This window comes from Apis laboriosa, unplaced genomic scaffold, assembly GCF_014066325.1.
Source record: "Apis laboriosa isolate Shangri-la unplaced genomic scaffold, ASM1406632v1 scaffold53_cov140, whole genome shotgun sequence".
In the NCBI taxonomy this organism is placed as follows: Eukaryota; Metazoa; Arthropoda; class Insecta; order Hymenoptera; family Apidae; genus Apis; species Apis laboriosa.
The window spans coordinates 1,360,804-1,381,663 of NW_025223656.1; the positions used below are offsets into that span (position 1 = coordinate 1,360,804).

The 20,860-nt window shown below is 17.2% G+C and overlaps 1 protein-coding gene across 3 annotated transcripts in view; it reads left to right on the top strand.

Moving 5' to 3' along the window:
* The first annotated feature begins 14,861 nt into the window (after window positions 1-14,861).
* LOC122717551 (multiple inositol polyphosphate phosphatase 1-like) overlaps window positions 14,862-20,860 on the top strand; it is a 39,826-nt gene continuing 33,827 nt past the window's right edge. For all 3 annotated transcript variants that reach the window (XM_043941757.1, XM_043941751.1, XM_043941754.1), the window contains exon 1: window positions 14,862-15,124. Coding sequence is in view for 2 of the 3 variants with exons in the window: in XM_043941751.1 (XP_043797686.1) it covers window positions 15,054-15,124 (71 nt within the window). In the remaining variant the exon portion in view is untranslated. The remainder of the gene's footprint in view (window positions 15,125-20,860) is intronic.

Here is a 20,860-nt window from a genome sequence, read left to right on the forward strand (position 1 = left end):
ATTAAAGTGATTTTTATTAAAAAATACTAGCATATATTCACTATTCATATTTCATATATCATATTATTGTAATAATAATATATATAATTCATATTATAATAATCATTATTTATTTTAATTAAATAATTTAAAAATTATTTAAAACACAATTTATTTTAGTTAATTCAATAATCTTCATTTGAATAATCAAAATTTTTTATCTTTTATCTTTTATTTTTTATCTTTTATAAAAATATTGAAAATCGTTGTAAAATAAATCAGAAACAAGCAAAATTTCTCATGCAAAAGATAATCGAAAATAATTTTTTATACAAAGCTTTTTGAAAAAATCGATTTATAGTATAATTAGTTAGTACATAATAAATTTTTAAATTCGATTTTCTTTGAAATTAAAAAATGTTATATTCTTTACTTATAAATATTTAAAACAACATTTTATTGATTATTCATTTATAATATAATTTATATAGATATAATATTGTCATTGCATATACATATAGTTTGATATTTAATAATAATCTTATATTTGATAAAACAGTTGATAATATCTATCTTTATTTCAAATAATTAATTATTAAATAGTAGAATAAAATATTGAATAATTTTTATTATTCAGAATGCAGCTAAATAACAATAATTATTGCAGTCATTCAAAACTATACTATTATTAAGATTATCTTGAATTGTAATAAACAATCTTTTTTTATAAATATTTTTTATAAAATTTTTTTTTATAAATAGAAGTTGCTTGCTAAACTTTTAATTTTTAAATCATTTTTTTTATTTTTAATTAATTTGCGTATTAATTCATTGACTATTTTATAAAAGTTAATTTCTAATAGTTATTTTGTATTCAATTAATATTTAAAAATTCTGAAGAATTTTACATATATGTCTAAACAGATATTTTAAGATAAAATATAAAAGCTAAAATTAATTTTTTAATTAACATTATTTAAAAAATTGAAAACAGCAACATTTAAATATAAAAGAAAAAATAAATTGTGATTTTTATATAATTGTTTCAATTTTCTAAAAATAATAAAAAAAATTTAGTAGAAGAAAAAATATGAATTAAATTCTAGTATTTTTAGAATTTTAATATGATATTTGAGTATTTGTATTCAAAAGAAGTTTTACTTATATAAAAAAAATTGTTATATGTTATTATATATTTCACAGTTATAATAATAAATCAAAATGATTTCAACTTCAAAAGTATTATGTACTCCATAATAGGAAACAATTTCTTCAAAGCAAAATAAAGCTGTTTAATTAGAACTTTTTTCTACTTTCAAAAAAATTTTCAATTTTCTATTTACGAAAAATATATAGAATAAAAGTTTTAGTAATTACACTTTAATCTATAATTATTTCTTTAAAACAAAAAATGTAATAAATGAAAAATTATTATTATTTTATAAAATATAAATGCAATTAAATGTTTATGAACTGTTTCTGGAAAATTCAAATATATAAAAATGTGTAAAAAGTATATATTATGATTATATATATTTATAAATATATTTGAAGACTTTATTTAAGTTTTATTTTTTTAAATATATACAAATTTCAATTTATATAAATATTCGTAATCTATTCATAATTAATTAAAAATTTTAGTTTATTTTATTTTCATTTAATTTATAATAGAAAATATTTGTTGTTTTAAGTATAATAGCACAGTAATTTCGGTGAAATGGATTTTTGTCTTAAAAATAATGTCTATTAGTTAGAGAAAATGTAAAAATTTTTTGCTATAATAGTATATTATTGATAATATATCGATAGTATATGATGAATTTACAATATAATAACAACTATAATATTTTTTTAAAAAACAAATATATAAAAATTGTAACAATGGTCTAATTTATCAAATATCATAATTTAATTACTATATGTACTATGTGAATTAGTACTATCGTAGATAATGTATGTATGTTTTCAATATTACAATCAACGCTACTAATTGTTTTTCACAGTAAGAATTAATCTGCTCCCCTCTACAATTTCCTTTTACATCATAAGTTATTCCTATTCATTCTCTACTGTACAATATGTCATATCGGTTCCTTATACATATATATACATATTATATATATATATATATATATATATATATATANATATATATATAATATCGTTATATTGTTCCCGTTTCTGCTCATATAGTAGCAATTATATAACAAAAATATCTCTCATAAAGGAATGACGTCACATTACTCCAACTTTTATTTTACACTTACATATGATTACTCCCACTTTCTTATGTATTTACATAATATGAAACTCTATTTATCTGTAATTCATGATATCATTAACTATACTATTGTTCGCTTCTGAAAGAAATTTTGCGAAATCTGAAATAGAGATCTGATTGGTCAAGATTTGATTGAAGATAAATACCTATTCTCAAATGTATTTTTTGATTTTTACCATATTATTTATCAACATACATATTGATTTGTTTGAATGATTGTAAATTACACATTGATTATAATATATACAATAATTTAATATTACAATAATAAGATCTACTGAACAAAATGCATCTCATAATGATGCAATTTCATAAATAAAAATAATTATGTCTTATTTATATAATTAAAATAGAATCTTTATTATTATAGAATTTTATTTTGTTATTATATATTTTATTCACGATTTTGAATATTTAAGAGAATTTTTCGATTATTAAATAATCAGAAGAAATTAAATGCATGATCTTCAAGAGAGTTGAAAGAAGAGATTGAGAGAGAAGAGATGAAAGAGAGTCCAATAAAAAATTTCTCTGGTCTCTCTATCATCTCTCGAAATTTCTTTTCAGAAGTAAACAATATTTTTTCCTTTAATTCCTTCAATTTGGTAATATTATATAATAAATATTTAATCATAATTTATCCGATTATACGTTTCTTTTTATTGCATTATAATCTATTTCTACATATTCATATTAATTTCAATTTGATTTGTTATTGCTTTTTTCATAGTAAGATTTTTCATATTTCCTAATTACGAAATAGCGATTCAAGTATTTTATTATCAAAGATTATAATTTCAGTCGCTCAAAAGTTGTTATATATTTTATACATATATTTTATTATTTTATTTTTCAGATTCGAAAAATCTAAAAGATTACTAAAGTTTTCTATGAATAAATATTACTAATAACTAATAATTACTAATGTGATGAATTCTATGGAATATTCAAGATTAATTGAAATTGAAATATTTTAAGCCTATCACAATTTATGAGAAAATAATTTTTTGATCGATTATATTATTATTGGTAGTTTGCTATTGCGATATGTTTATATTAACATATTTATAAAAATCTTATATATTTAGATACATGAAAATATATGTATAAATGAAATTTTATATAATAAAATCGAAAATTTTGCAACTTCATCCAGAATTCAATAGTATAATAAATTTAATAAAAATTTTTTGCAAATAACTCGAAAATTAAAATCCAAATTAATCACATGTAAAGGAAAAGATTATTCAAAATAAATCTTCTTATAAAATGTCGATGAATTAATTAACAGATTAAAAGATATAAAAAATGATAATATCTATTTTTATTATTAGTTTATTAGTATGTTATGAACAAAATCAAAATGAAATCTTAATATTTCAATTATTAATATTAATAGTTGATTTAATATTTCAAATATTTTCAGAATATTTAAAGAAAAAAAATTTTAACGTTGAAGAATTAAATTATATTATCTATATTTTATAAAATATATAGAAAATACTTGAACATATTTTTTTTTTCTCCCTTAATTTTTTTTCAATAAATAGAAAGAAACATTAATAGATAACTTTAAAACGTCCTTGCTTGTAATAAAACAGAATTAAAAATTTCGAAAGGCTGTCCTCACATGAATGAATTGTCTTTAAAGTCGTAACCGCGACTTCACCATGAATTCTCTTACACAAAAGTTTCGCTTGTAGCAAAACATGCACGCGTGAGCGTTGCCACGAAGGCGGAGAGGCGTGCCTACGCGTTTCGCTTTGAAAATCCTGCACTCGTCAATTATTTATTCATCCTTATACATGCCAGCACAAAGATCTCTCAAATCTCATATGATACATATATGATATATCGATAACATAATATAAATGTATCGTTTCATTTCGAAATAGGACATATATATGTCCTATTTCGAAATATTGCCTCCTTCGAAACTTTTCCGATATTTTTTACATAATAAAATGTAAATAGAAAACCTATCATTAGTAAAGAGTTGAATGGAAAATTCGAATAAAGAAATTTTTTCAAAATGAAATATTTATATTTTCTCATAATCTCTGTATTTCACAAAAGTTAAGACAATAAAAATTGAAAAAGTTTTTTGAATTATTATGCTTATATTATATGTATAATATTATATTATATTACATTATATTATATTATTACATTATATTATATAATTATATATATATATATATATATATAGAATTATATTTACATATTAAATAATAATTTATAATGTTAATTGTTAATTAAATAATAAATTATAAAGTTTTGAATATATTAAATAATAAATTATATTATCTTATACATATATATAATGATATATATTTAATCTAATTAAAAGAAATTCTACATTGTAAATTAATGTAAATATAAATGTCCATCAAAAGATTAGGGATTTAGATAGATTTTTTTTATAATAAATTATAAATTATTTTTATAATAAAAATATAGATTATGTTTTTTCTGAAACGATATTTTTGATATTCTAGTAAAGAAATAATAAATCAATAATTGTATATGTTATTGTTTATTTCAAACAAAAAATAATCATTTTTTTTATATTTAAATCAAAAACAATTCCAATTCGAAAAATTCGCCAAAAATTGAAATAAAGATTTTTATTGATAGTTATTTTTTAATTTTTTTGAATATTAAGAAAATATTATTTTATTATTTATAATAAGTATTATTTTATAAATAGTTTTTTTTTAAATTGTTTTGCAAATAAATTTTTTTTTTTTACTATAATTGAATTATAACAAATTATAACATAAATTTCCAAGATCAAAAATATAATGTAAATATAATGTAAAGGGAGAAATGATATATCATTTTTATTGATTTTCTGTTTTTTTTGTCATATAATAGCTGAAAGAAAATGCGTTATGAATATATGAAAATTAAAAAAATGAAAAACAAATTTTAAAATATAAATATAATTAAATAGAAACAAAATGTAATAATTTCACAAATTCAGTTTTAAAATTGCTTTCTTATAAAAATTAAAAATATGATTAAATTGTTAATTTTTTAAATTACTAAATTTTTTCTTCTGATATCTAATTATAATATTTTTTTCAAAAAAAAATTTAATGAAAAATTAGAATAAATTTATCTTTTACAAAAATAAAATAGTAGTATAGAATAAAATAATATAGAAAATTATATATATGTAATTCCTATTTACCTAGGAAAAGATGGTACAAATTTTTTTAATTAAAATAACATCTAATCTTAATGTTTAGAAATATATAAAATCTTTCATTAATATTTAAATTTTAATTTAAATTTATTCAAAATTTTCATCAGTTTTCAAAACTTTTATCATCTATATCATATTTCTGTTAATTGTATGTTAAATTCTATTTATATTATATCTAAATTATCATACAATTATTATCATATATTAATTTTTTTTCCTTAATTATATATATTATTTATTATTTATTATACATAAAATATTAGTATTATATTATTTATTTATTAATTATTATATTAATTATTTATTATACATAAAATACTATATTAAAATAAAGAAATGAAACCATAAGAAAAATTTATATAATAATTTTATACTATGCATATATCTTTACAGTATATATATATATATATATATATATATATATATATAAAATATAATTAANAAAAGACAAAGACAGAAAAATACAAATAAAATCATTTGGTTAATATATAAAACATTTGAAATATTTAAACACTAGAATTTTTTAAAAATCTTCCAATATTCAATGTAGTATTTTTAATGTGTACAAAATGTCATTTCTTCGTATTTTAAATATAATTAATATTAATATCGTTAATATCATTGTCAATAAATTAAATTCATAAAAACAATTAAAGATATCTTATGAAATCTTTTTAATTATTTTTATGAATCACATTAAAAAAAAATTAACTATGTTATTAACTATGTATGCAAGGTATTAAAAAAAAAAAAATTCAAAGTTCAAATTCAAATTCAATAATATTCATCAAAAGAAATAAGAAAAAATATTTAATCAAGATTATAGAATCAATTCTTTCGATAGAAAAATCGATTTTTATCAACGAATATTTGATATCGAATTTCTTAACAATATATTGAATGTAAAAAAGAATTATTCAGAAATTACGTTATTCAAGCTTGTCAACATAATTATTATTAATTTACTAATATTACTAATATTAATTAATATTAAAAGACCACTTTATACATGCAAATGAAATGTAAATTTTCAATGTTTATTTAGTATTGAATGTGGAAAGTGTTATTCTCGAATCTCCAATCAATTCACGTCTGCTTATTATTAGAACGTGAAAATAGCAGATATGTATTTTATGTATGGCCTTGTCAATGGTTTTTACTTTGTTCGTGTCTATAATCTCTTAGTTAATATTAATAGTAATTGTGTTGAAAACCTTGAGTTGTTTGATGTTTTTCTGAATCAATCTCACTGTTTACATTTAATATGTTACTCACAATGTTCATTAATGATTTTCGGTCAATTATAAAAAAAAATGAATTTAAACTTGTTTTTTTCGATAAAATATTTATTGCTTTAATAATAATATATAAATATTATTTATTTTACAAATATATAACTAATTTGATATAATAAAGTAATATGAATTAAATAATTAAATAAAATAACAACTATTTTTTCGTATTATAGAAATATTCGAACACCTAATAAATTTATGTTGAAATAATTAAAACAGCAATTTATAATAAAAATTAAATATTAAATTTAATATTCTCTTGTTTCTATAACATGTTTTAAGTAATTTAAGTTATAATTAAATTAAGTATTAAATTATTTTTAATACTTACCTAATACTATTAAGAACTACTATTAAGAAATATTATTAAAAAATAGTTATAGTATCTCAAATCTTCTGATACTTCGTTGTAATCTTATATAAAATAATTAATTTCTGCTATAAATTTATTTACATTAGTTTAATTCTTGCTCATAATATGGAAAAGAACAAATAATATAGTGAAAAATAATGAAATAATAATAATATATATATATATATAAAATTTATTCTTATTATAGTAAATTTCAAATAATATTTAACTTAAAATATTTTTTAAAATAATGGTTTCTTCAATAATGTAATATGATCGATAATGACTGTTCTTTTATTTAATTAAATTTTTAAATTTTCTTTCTTATAAAGAATAATTATATTCATTAATACATTAATAAAATTAAAGTAATCAATTTTTTCTTAAAAAGGAAAAGTATTTCGATTAATTTTAATTCTTAAAATTTTATTTACATTATAATTTAGTGATTAAAATATAATAAATTCTGTATATAAGTAGATTATTTTTTTAAAATAAAATATTTAAAATAACTTAAAAATATGAAAATTTTTGTATGTAATATAAAACAATACCACCATATTTTATGAGTAAAAAGAAAAAAAGATACCATATAAATATAAATTTACAAATTCTTCATTAAAATGTTGTAATAGAGATACAAAATAATAATGAATTTGTTTTTTATTCAATAAAACACATTATTATATAAATATTTACAATTTATTCCATTTCAAAATATTGAGCGTTTACATAAATATATAATTGACATTTATGGAAAATTTAATTGATTACATTTCATTTTTATTATTTACTAATTCTTTCATAATAACTAACTACTTTATATTTGCTGATGATAAAATCGATAAATAAATGAATATTAATAGTTTGTATTGATAACATATAATTATACTAATGTCAATGAAAAAATGAATTAATTTGACAATCTTCTAATAAATTATTGTTTTAATATAATTAGTTAATTGAAATAAAAATAAATAAAGAAATCAATAATGATTTAAATATTATATAACACTAATAGCGATATTAAATAAATGATAATATATATATATACAACTAATAGATAATAGTATATATATACATATACGCACATATATATATATATATGTACACACGTACATATAATATATAATATACATATATATACATATATATATAGTATATAATATCCATATAAATATAAGAGTGAATCAATCAAATTATTACATACTATATTTAAGTTTGTATATATGTGATATCAATTCTTAAAATCAATTTTTTCAAAAATTTAATTTCGAAAAATTCAATTCTATATATATTCAATCTATTTTATAATAGTGAACCGTTTTCTTATGAATAATATTTCAGCTAACTCTAGATTTAAAATCTGTAGATTTAAAATTTTTCATTATTTTATATTATATATATATATATATTATAATATATATTATAATATATTATATATTTTATATATAAATACTTTATTATTATTTATATATAACGATATTTTACAAAATACATGATTTTTACTTTTCATCAAAAATATTCATAATATTGATAAATTATCAACGAGCAAAATACAATGAAAATTGTTTGATTTTATTGTAAAAAAATAAATTTTTTATTGTTGTATAATGTTTTTGAAAAGAGACAATAACATTTAATAAAAGAAAAAATGTAATGCATAAAATAAATAATTAAATTAAAAAATTATCTGATTAATTTAATATAATAAAAATTTGAAATCACAATTTAATAACGAATTTATTATTTAAATTATGTTAATTTATTTTTGTTGAAATAAACATATTTAATTTGAGATTAATCCGTTTATATCTTTTATTGTTTCTTTTATATTATTTATATTATTTCAAAATTTTGATTTATAAGTTTATTTATTTATTTTTTTCTCATATTTACGTTTGATAATAACATTTAAATGCTAATTGAAAATTTTAAAAAAGCAGAGATGACTTCTTAGTAATTTTTTATTTTTTTTTTATTTTTCAATGATTTATTTATTATATTTTATTTAAAATATTCGAAAAAGTATCATGAAAATTATCTGATAGTGATATTTGTCATGTACTTATGCAAGAGGTCGAGTAGTATTTATGTATATGTGAGAATTCGCTTTGGCGCCGTTCATTTGGCATATGTTCAAAATACCAGAATCCTGGGAATAAATGTAAAAATCTGGTATGTACTATTATTGATAAAGTAATTTTTTAAAAAGTAAATTAAAAATATTTATTTTGTTTAATTAGATAAAATAAATTCATTTTACATAATTGCTTTTTAATTTGTTTTAATTAATCTCATTTTATGCTACAATTCATATTAAAAATAATTTCATTCATTATTTCTAATAAAATATTAAATGCAATTTTCTATAAATCTACAAATTAAAATCATAAATAAAATCAATAATTAAAACCAATCTGAGATAAATAAAAGATAATTAAAGTAATAATTAATTTTAATTTATACTTCATACAATACTTTATACAATAGAATCAATTATTTTTATTTTGTATTTTCAAATGTTTAATTATTTTTATTTGGAATTTAAAAAATATGAGTTTGTCATTTATTAATGAATCAGAAATATCAAATAACTTTTTAATGATAGTTTTATATATATTATGTTTTTTACATAATATATAAAAAATATAATATATAGAATCTTATATTTACAATATACTTTTGAATATTCTATTGAAATTAAAAAAACAAGTAGAAAAGTTAATATATAAAAATGTCGATTATTTTAAACAATGTAAATTTATACCAAATGAAACAGAAATAGATGGAAATTCAATGAAGATATCTTATTTCATCTTAATCTCACTTCATCCAATGCACTTAAATTACTTATAATTTAATAAATTTCAATAATTTTTTTGTTTATTAACTTTCATTAATTTATAAATCAATATTAACTTTTATATTTATTCTAGCCGTTAGAATTAACTTCTCAATAATATTCTATAATTTTATTACTGTAGTATATTTCTTAAAGCTTAATATATGTAATTTTTATTATTCAATATTTATAAATTACACATTAAGTTTGTTATTCATTTCAATTATTATTTCAATATTTTATTAATAATAAATGTAAAAAGCATTTACAAGATTTAAGTATGATTTACATTTTTTATCTGATAAAAATATTTTTTTTCTATATATATATATAAAAAAGAAAAAGGAAAAAATTAAAATTTGTTCGCATTCATTATAAAAAATGATAAAAAAATAAAGATTTTTGATAAATAAGTAATTACACTTTTATTTGAATAGTTATATTTTTGAATATTTTATTTTTTTTTTACAAGAATAAGAATAATGAATTAAATATTTTTAAATATTTAAATTTTATATTTTTGAAATAAAGAGAATCATTGATATTTCTAATGAAATTGCTTTGCATAAATATTCAGAATGATTTTTACTAATGTAGAAATCATTTCTTTAAATATTGATTTGAAACTTGAAACAAATTCTCTTTCATAAAATATAGTATACACATACTATATATTGTACTATATAATATATGTGCAAAATTAATATTAATATTAAATATTAATAAAAAAAGTAATAATTAAATATTAAAATGTATATAATTTAATTTTATATATTGTATAATCAAATTAAATAATGCAAATTTATTTTAATTATAATATATAAATTAAATGTATGAAACGAATTTTAGAAATTTATTTGCAGTTATTACATTGCCTCTGAAGTAAAAATTTTTGATGTTTTATGATTAATAGTGAAATATGGCACTTGACATAATTTTAAATACTTTAAACCAAGCCAAGAATTTAATTAACTGTATGCAGAAGATATATTGTAAAGAGTAGTCTCGCCAAATTTTTTTGTTCTATTTGCTCGTTGAATCATCGTAAAACACTGCAAACAAAATATTTTTTAATTTATATTAATCATATTTTTCATATATAAATTAAACGAATCTTGAATTTATTTAACAATATAATTACTTATATAAATGTTTCGTTTAACTGAAATTAAAATAAAATAAAATTTTTCAATAAAGCTTTAATATGAAACTATATATATAGAATATAGAGATTAAATATTGATAAAATATTGATAAATAAATAATAATAAAAACATATTAATATTGAACAATAATATTAATAATAATATTATTATTATTAATATTATCTTTATATATATTATAATATATATAAAGATATTATCTTATAATATTATCTTTATATTATTTATATTAATAATATTAATATTATTATTATTAATATTATCTATATATAATTTAAATAAAAAAAAAAATTAGAAAATAATTGATTTTTCATTAATTATTAAATAAATTATTGACAAATTTATTAAAAAATCACTATAAATAAAATAATTACAAAATGAAATTATTCAAAAATAATTGTTTAATATTATAATTTTAAATTTTATTTTATACAAAATGTTCATTACAATTTTTAGCAAATAAAAAGCAATATTTTGTCATTTAAATTTTAATATTCTACTCAAGATATTTATATTCAGAATATTTTATTATATGCATAAATACATATGGTATTTATAAGTGTATATATATTATATGTTCAGAAATTATATTTATTTATTATATATGTTTAGAAATTTATTTATTTATTATAGTTCAAAATGTTAGTAAAAATGTTTCGTGTTATAAATATATTTAAATAATTTATAATATATTAATTTAAAAATTTTTTCTAAGATTTTATGATGTACCATTACTAAACAGTTTTTAATATAAATTTTTATAAATACTTCTTTCTAGAATGATGCAACATTTATTATTATTTCTTTATAATATATATCTATAAATTGCAAAAAGGGTAAAATTTTCCTCTATTTCACTAATTCATTTATGAGAAAAATTATACTATAAGATAATAGAATATATTAAACAGTATAAAATTTTTCTTTATAATCTTTTATATTTCCAATTTTAATAGATTGGCCTAATTATTAAAATTAAATTATATTATAGTGTAAATTTATCATCTGCTGTATAGAAAATAAACTTCGATTTATCTGTCTATATTTGCACACATATATATATATATAGTATATGTATAATAATATATATATATATATATATATAATATAATAATAGTATATAGTACATGTATATATGTATGCATACAAAGACCGGATTAGTAACTTATATGTTATGATCTCTAACTGTGTCGTAAAATGTTTTCTTAGGAATCACTGTTGTTATTACTAGTTGCGATTATTTTTATAGAATTTTACTATTGTTAATTCTATTTTTTTTTATTAAAAATTCCTATCTAAGATTTTTTTATTAAAATATTTTGTACTTGAAATTCTATATATCTTTTATTTTTTACATTAAGTGTAAGTTAAATAACTAGAACTATATCAGCTTTGTAGAGTATCAAAATTTTTTGCAATAATTTTATACAAACAATTAATTAAATATAATTGAAACTTTTCCAATTCTATTGTTTACAAAAGTAATGTGCAATTCTAAAGATTTTTCATAACAAATAATGAAAAAAATAATAAAAAAATAATAGACATATAATAATAATAATAAAATAATAATTCATTTATTTATTGTAATATAATGCATTTTCCTAAATAAATATTCTTTTATATAATAAATACTTATTTTCAAAAATTGTTTAATTGTTTCATAATATATTAACAAATTGGTTTATCGATTATCCGATATATTATTAAAACGAATTCTTCAAACTTATTCAAACGAATTTTAAAATTATCCAATTAAAGTTTGGATGATCAATGATTTACCATAATTTATTAATGTATTCCTAACAAGAATGGCAAAAAGAAAATGTTAAAACTAAAAGATTTTTTAAAATCATTTAGAAATGTTAAATAGAATTATGTTTTAATATAGCTATGTTAGAATAACACTAATAATTGTAACATACTAATAATTTTTTTAAATAAAAAATAATGAAAATTTATCTATATATTTCAAAATGAAAAAATATTATTATTTATAATACAAAATACAATACACATATTGATTAAAAACGAATTAAATAACATCAATATAAAAGCAATCTTGAATAATAGTATTTAGAATAAAAAATTAAATATTTGTATATAATATATTTTCTTAATATTAAATACGATAATACTATACTTTTTTATTAATTTAAAATAATAATTTGTTTTTATATTATTTATTATTTGAAATTTATTAATATATAAATATATAATAATATCATAATTATATATTTATATGGATTTAAAATGTTTAATCAAAATAAATTTTAAATTAAACATATTATTTATTATAGATATAATTATTTATTATTTTATTATTTTTAATAATTATATTTATGTAATATTAAAAATAATAAAATAATAATATTTATATAAATATTTTTCTATCTATATCTATATTAAATATTTATATATAAATACTTTAAAATTCGTATTTACATATCGTAAAATCATTGCCATTAATATTTATTTAAATTCATTTAGTAAAAAAAATATAAACAGTTTAATATAAAAGATATTTTTGTATTTTTTCTTTATACTTTTTTATTAATTTTCTTAATAATAATATACAAATAATAATAATAATAATAATAAAATAATAATAATAATAATAATAAAATAATAATAATAATAATAATAATAATAAAATAATAATAATAATAATAAAATAATAATAATAATAATAATAAAACAAAAATAATATTTGATATAATTCATACAAATTTAAACATATAAAATAGTATTTCAAATAAATGTTTTTAACATATCTTGAAAAATCATTAATTATCATTAATAAATTTTGCACCAAAAGAAAAATAGCTTCATTTTTAAAAATATTAATTATATAAATTATTGCTTTTATATGAAAAAAACATTGATATATTTTTTTATTTTGTATATATATACAGAAAATTTTTTTTATTTTGAATATATATAAAGAATATATATATGTAATTATTTCTATAAATATTAGAAATATGAAAATGTTTTATATATATCATTTAAAATGTCATCTAACATAATAGATGACTATTAAATCAATAAATTACTTCAATTTTTGGCGAATTTTTGAAGTTTGAAATTGTCTTTAACTTGCAACTTGTAAAAATATAAAAAAAATTATTAGTTTTAATTATTTATTTATATGAAGAATAAAACGCACAATTTATTGATTTTTATTTTATTAATTAAAAATGAAAAAAATATTTTAACATTTTCATTAAGAAATAACATTATTCTGTAACTTACTACTCAAAATAATAATAAAAATAGATTTAAAATTTGCAATAAATTGTTCATTTTTTACTTCATTTACATCATTCTGTACATCCATACAAAATTTGCGTCAAATATTATTAAATTTCTACTAATAATTTCATCTATTATATTTTACAATTTTAATATTAATTTTAATATTAAACTATTTTATATTCCATTAAATAATTTCATTTATTATATTTCAAACATAAAATTACTATCCGTTTCATAAAATATTCAATAATCATTTCCACGACTTTTTCTTTGAAACATATCCAGTAAAAGTAAGAAGACAAGAGCAATAAAATTGCAGCTGAGTTCCTGGAAGCAAACGTGAACTCGTGCATACATAACTATCGGCGTAGAAATTGATCAGCAGGCAAAGGGGGATCTAGGCAAGAGTGGAGCAACATTTCGTCATCGACGGTCTGGTTGAATCGTACGCGGTTGGAGGCCGGTTAAGTCGAGTCGAACGCGAGTGGAACGCCACGGAAATAGTACACAGACTGCGTCGATGATCGTTTGTCGTGCTATTACGCAAGCGGTCGTTCTCGGTCTGGGCTTGGTTCAGGTGTATGTGGGGATTCCTCATGGCGCCGTTCGTCTGGCGCATTATTCGCCCCTCACACGCGCCAGTCGGCCATGTTCGTGAACTAGCCGATGACAGACACGAGATCTGGCACACTCGAGAAACCTCCTATGGCATCCGGAGAATTTGTCGAGCGCACAAGGTAATTGATCGATTTATAATGGACCGGAATTGTATCGGAGAAACGTGGATAGTCGACTATTACATATATTAAATGAGAGGAAATAATTATATATTATATAATTATTATGTTTTGAGATGCTTGTGTAATTCGATTCACGTCATTCTGATTATAATGTTGAATCATCACGGTGAATGAATGAAAATTTCTATTTTCTTTTCGCCTCTTTAATTTTTTCATTGTATGCATCTATAATAGAGTAAAACGAAATTTATATGATTATTTTTTTAATAATAATGAGAATCTTTATAGAGAAAAGAATGTTTATTTTTTATCACAAAAATGTTGAAATTTTGATTTTTTACTTTTTCTGTACATACCTTTATATGTATTTTTGAAATTAATATATATATATATATATATATATATATTATCGATTATATAATACATTTATTTTTTAATATGTAATTTGTATAATGTGTTTCAATTTTAAGTAAAATCAATAAAATCTTTCAAATTATTTTAAAATGTGTTTTGAATATAATTTATATTATTTCAAAGAAGATACTTTATAAATGTTAATAGTTATAAATGTTCTCTATATTTCTAAGATACTAATATGATAGACAAATAATAATCAATATTTTTACTTTTTAAATTTAAATTAAGAAATACATTTTTTAATATATTCGTCGATACATTTTGGCATTATTTATAAAAAAAGTATACATTATGTTTATGTTTATTTATGACAAAATATACATTATATTTAAATAATTGCAAAATAATTTAGTAGATATTTTAATTTTATTTTTATAAAATTTATAATATAAATTTATACTAGATACATTTAGTTTGTTTCTTCATATAAATAACTTATATTTTTTTATATTGAATTAATACATTTAAAATTATATAATTTCATAAAAAAAAAGAAATCATCAAATTCCATTCACATACTGTTAAAAAAAATTTATAAATGTTATAATATATCTTCTTTGAAATAATATAAATTTTATTGGAAATATTTTTTAAAGCGATCTATAGTTTGTGAAATTGCACTTGAAAATTAATATGAGATAATATATATTATATATTTAATGTATATTATAAATTTACTGATATTTTAAAACAAAATTAATTGTTCTTAATTCTTTTCTTTCTATTTTTAATTTCTTTTGTTTAAAAAAATCTTTAAAAAACACTAATAAAACTAACAACAAAAATATGCATGATCATATATTTTATTAAAAATTATAAAAAATTCAAGTTAGGAATTTTGGAATTCGTAATAGATTTATAAAACATTATTTTTGAGATTTTTTTGCAGATATATGCTCAAAAAAGATCTAAAGATAGATTTAATTTTTTTAATTAGAATGTTCAATTTTTTATCTAATTTCGATAGAATAGCGAATTTTGAATAGTATTAAGATAAGTTTATCCAAAAATGTATTATTTTTAGTACTTAACTTAATTTGTTATTTCTATTGTAATAGTATTTGCAATAGAAACGAAAGTATGCGCATTTTGAATATAAGTAAATAGTAGAATACATAATAATTGATTTTATTCAATATCACATGAGTTTATTTCCTATAAGTCATGAAAAGAAAGAATATTGAAGAAAGAGATTTGAGGATCACTGTGCTCCCTATTGTATGAGTTCTCTTATATTTCTTCATGTAAAGAGGTTTGCTCATATTCAGGGATAATTTTCTTAATTTTTAATTTTCAATAATTACAAAAATAAAATAAAAAAACATAATTTTTTTTTATTCTGAATTTTCATTTTATTTTAATTTAAAGAATCATTTCTTAAATTTTTCAACATTTTTAATTGAATATTTTTTGTTTCAATTAAAAATAATTGAAAGTCTTTTTTATGAAGTTTTTTTCTTTGCTTTATATCATTTACATCTATTTATATAAATTATATCTATTTATATATTACATAAGTTAATTATTAGCATTACATAAGTTAAATATTAACTGTTATTTAATTCCACATACATTTTAAATGATTTCAAAATTATTTTATCTTTATATATATATTTAAGATTTCTATCAAATTCATTTTGAATTTTTTTAAAATCTTCAATCAAATTTAAATCGATAGATTGTTGAGCCTTAAACATATTACAATTTCTAATTTATCATTTTTATGTAATTCTTACAAATTTTGAAAAATTGCTTTATAATTTTTCTTTATAATTATATTTTTATATTTTTTTCTTTATATTTTTATCTTTAATTTTTTTTACATAATATATATTGATTACATTAATTAAAATGCTAATTCAAGATATTTTCATGCAACAATAAATATTTTAAGAATACTATAATAATATTACTAGCTATTATTCGAAAAAATTTTCGATTTAAATTTTGTGTTAAACAATGTTAATTTTTTTTTTTGTAATTATCTTATTTATCAATATATATATATATATATATATATATAGACGTCAAGCTATGAAACTTATTTTCATGTGTTTAAAAAAATGCCTATATCACAACAAAAAGCAAATGATCTCATAAATTATAATTTCAACGTCTAAACATAAGCTTTGAAAATGCGTTTCGATAGACATTTGTGAAATTGTACGACTGGCGCCTATGTGATGGTCAATTTAATTCGATATGACCGAATTTGCATTTCGGTCAAGCGTACAATTTTGCTATTCAATCTCTCTAATTACAACTCTACAGAAACGCGGTTGTATTTTAGTTGATAATCACCAACAATTTCGACCGTGTCAATTACTTTTGCTCACTTATCATTGATTAAGGAAACTTTGACGTCAATAAACGTCATGAACACATTATATTCAATTAATTTAATATATTTTATTCGATGTTAAATGCAAATAATTTTTCGTGTGATATAAATTTATTTCTAGTAATTTATTTCTGTAACATTATTGAAATTACTTTGAAATTAATTCGATCTCAAAATGTTCAATAACATTATATTTTTGTTCATTTTTTTGTTATAAAAATTTCTATAATATAAATTGAAATATAAACTTTATTATATAAGTCATTATTTGTTATATTATTATTCGAATGAATTTCATTTTTGTCAAAATTGGAAAAAATTTAAGAGTAATTTGAAAGAAAAAAGGAGATCTGAAATAAAAAAAAGATTGTAATACTTTGTTTTTGAAATATAATTATATTTATTTATTAAATGACAACAATTTTATAATATGTCATATAATATCAAAGTTATTAATAAAAAATGAGAAATGGAGAAAATGTTATAATCAAACTTAATTTTATGACACAAATTGTAATACAATTTTAATTAAAATGTTTAAAAAATTAAATCAAATTATAATTATAAACAAAAATAATCTTATTTATATAAAATATAAAAATTATTAAAAATTACAAGATTTTTTATTAAATTAAGAATTATTTTATATCACCATTTTTATGAATATAAATCATTTTTTAATGATCATTTTTTAATGATTTTTGCTTAAATTTGCGCTTAATGTATTGAAGTAATTTTTCAAAATATTTATATCAATTATAAATTTTTTTATTTACAATTTTATAAAAATCAGAAATAATTTTAAATAAGAAAAAGTTACTAATTTATTTTAATTACTTTGCAAGATATTTAATATGTTATATTCGTTCTTTTATTGTTATTATTATATTATTATTATTATTATTATGTATTATTTTCCATTTATTCTATTAAAAAAATTGAAATATTTTCATAAGCAAATACAACTTGAAAATATTATTTTATTTAATACTTAAATCAAATATTATATAAATCATATAACAAATAATTCTGCTCATGTTTAAATTTTTTCTTGAATTCTGAATTTTTGAAATAGATTAAAAATGGATATGTTTTCAGAGTTTTCTATAATCTTACATATATAAGATTTTTTTAAATTTCCAGATAAGTTTTTTTGAATTAATATATTTTGTAAATAATTAATTGCATCTTATTAATACTCATTTTCAATAATATTCATTACAAGATATATATATATATGTTTTAAATATTTTTGCTTTTTATTAAAATATCTTTTCGATTATAATTTATTGGCATATTAAAAAAGCTAATATATATAGCTTTATCCTATAATATTTTTCAGTGATAGATAAATTTAAATGAATTTAAATGAAGTTAGTTACATAACACTTGATAAAGACTTGATTTTAAAAATCATTAAATAAAAAAATATTTCAAATTAATGTAATACGCTAAAAAACTAATAAAATATATATATATATATATATATATATATATATATATATATATTCATCTTTAAGATTTCATAAATATAAAGTTATAAATAAAAATTTTTCACATTGAAATTGAAACTAAAAAGTCGAAATATTCATATAATATTTATATAATAATATTTTATATAAATATAATATGCCAATATAATAAATATAATAGTAATGATATATATATAAATATATTTATATCCTATATCCTGAAATATCCTATAAAATTAAAATAAGTTATATATTTTGATATTTAGCGGATATTTCAGAAGTTATCAATAGTCCATCTATTCTGTAATATTATTTAATTATTTTATCAATATCATCAACTTAATAAATAATAAAAATTACTTTTTGGAATTTATTATGACTAAATAACTTATTATGACTAAATAAAAAATCAGAATTATGATTATTTTTTAATTTTATAATAAAAAGAACTTAAATTTTCAGATTTAATATGCAAGCATATTTCAATATATTTTTAAACATATTCTTAGATTTCTTAATCTTCAATTTTTTAAATAGTTTTATCAAGAATTTTTATTTATTTTATATTATTTATTTTTTTCTTAAAATATGTTTTTATAAATATTTTGTTAAATATGTTTTTGACGTTTTAATTTTATTTTTGTTATATCATAATCTTTATATCAATCTTATTTTATAAATTTATTTCTATTTCAAAATATAAATATAAAATAATATACATTGCAAACGAATGTACTAAGAATATTTATGAAATAATTTTCTTTAATCAATTATAAATTTAATTCAAATAATTCATAAAAAATTAATAAAAAGAAATATTATTTTCTGAAAACAAAAATTAAATTAGTATAAATTAATGAATAATAATTAATATAAAAACAATGATTTTTAAATTTGTTGTATCTAAAAAAATTTCTCGATTAAATTCAGATTTATTAGCTCAAATATTAATAGAAGATTATTTTTGCTCATTATTAAAAATCATGAAATAATAAAAAATAATTTTAATTTTATATTTCATTGATTCAATATTTATAAAATACATCTATAAAATATTTTTAATATTAAAATTTTTTAAAATTTTTTAAAAATCATGAAATAGATTTTCACAAATATCTTGAATTCTTAATACGCATATAAGTTATTATATGCGTATAACCATTCAATCAAAGCAAAAATTCCAATGAAGATTCTATCAAATGATATGCTTGGTGTACGAAGTTCAGTGCACCGCTTTCATTGCTTTCACTGTTTTCACCCCTGTAACAGGTGCGCGCAATTACCCCTTCGTTGTGTGTACTGCGCTGGGGTGAAACGACGATAGTGAATCTCAAACGCTATGCTTGTCGTGTGTTCGTCGAAGTGCGTGCACATCGTTGACACGCAGCCATCGTTCAGAAAATTTCTGTTCGTTTGCCGGCGGCGTAGATGTTCAAAGGAACGCTGCCGTATCGACCACGTTCTTTATGCGTTTGCATCTTTCATCTTCTGAAGATTTCACGG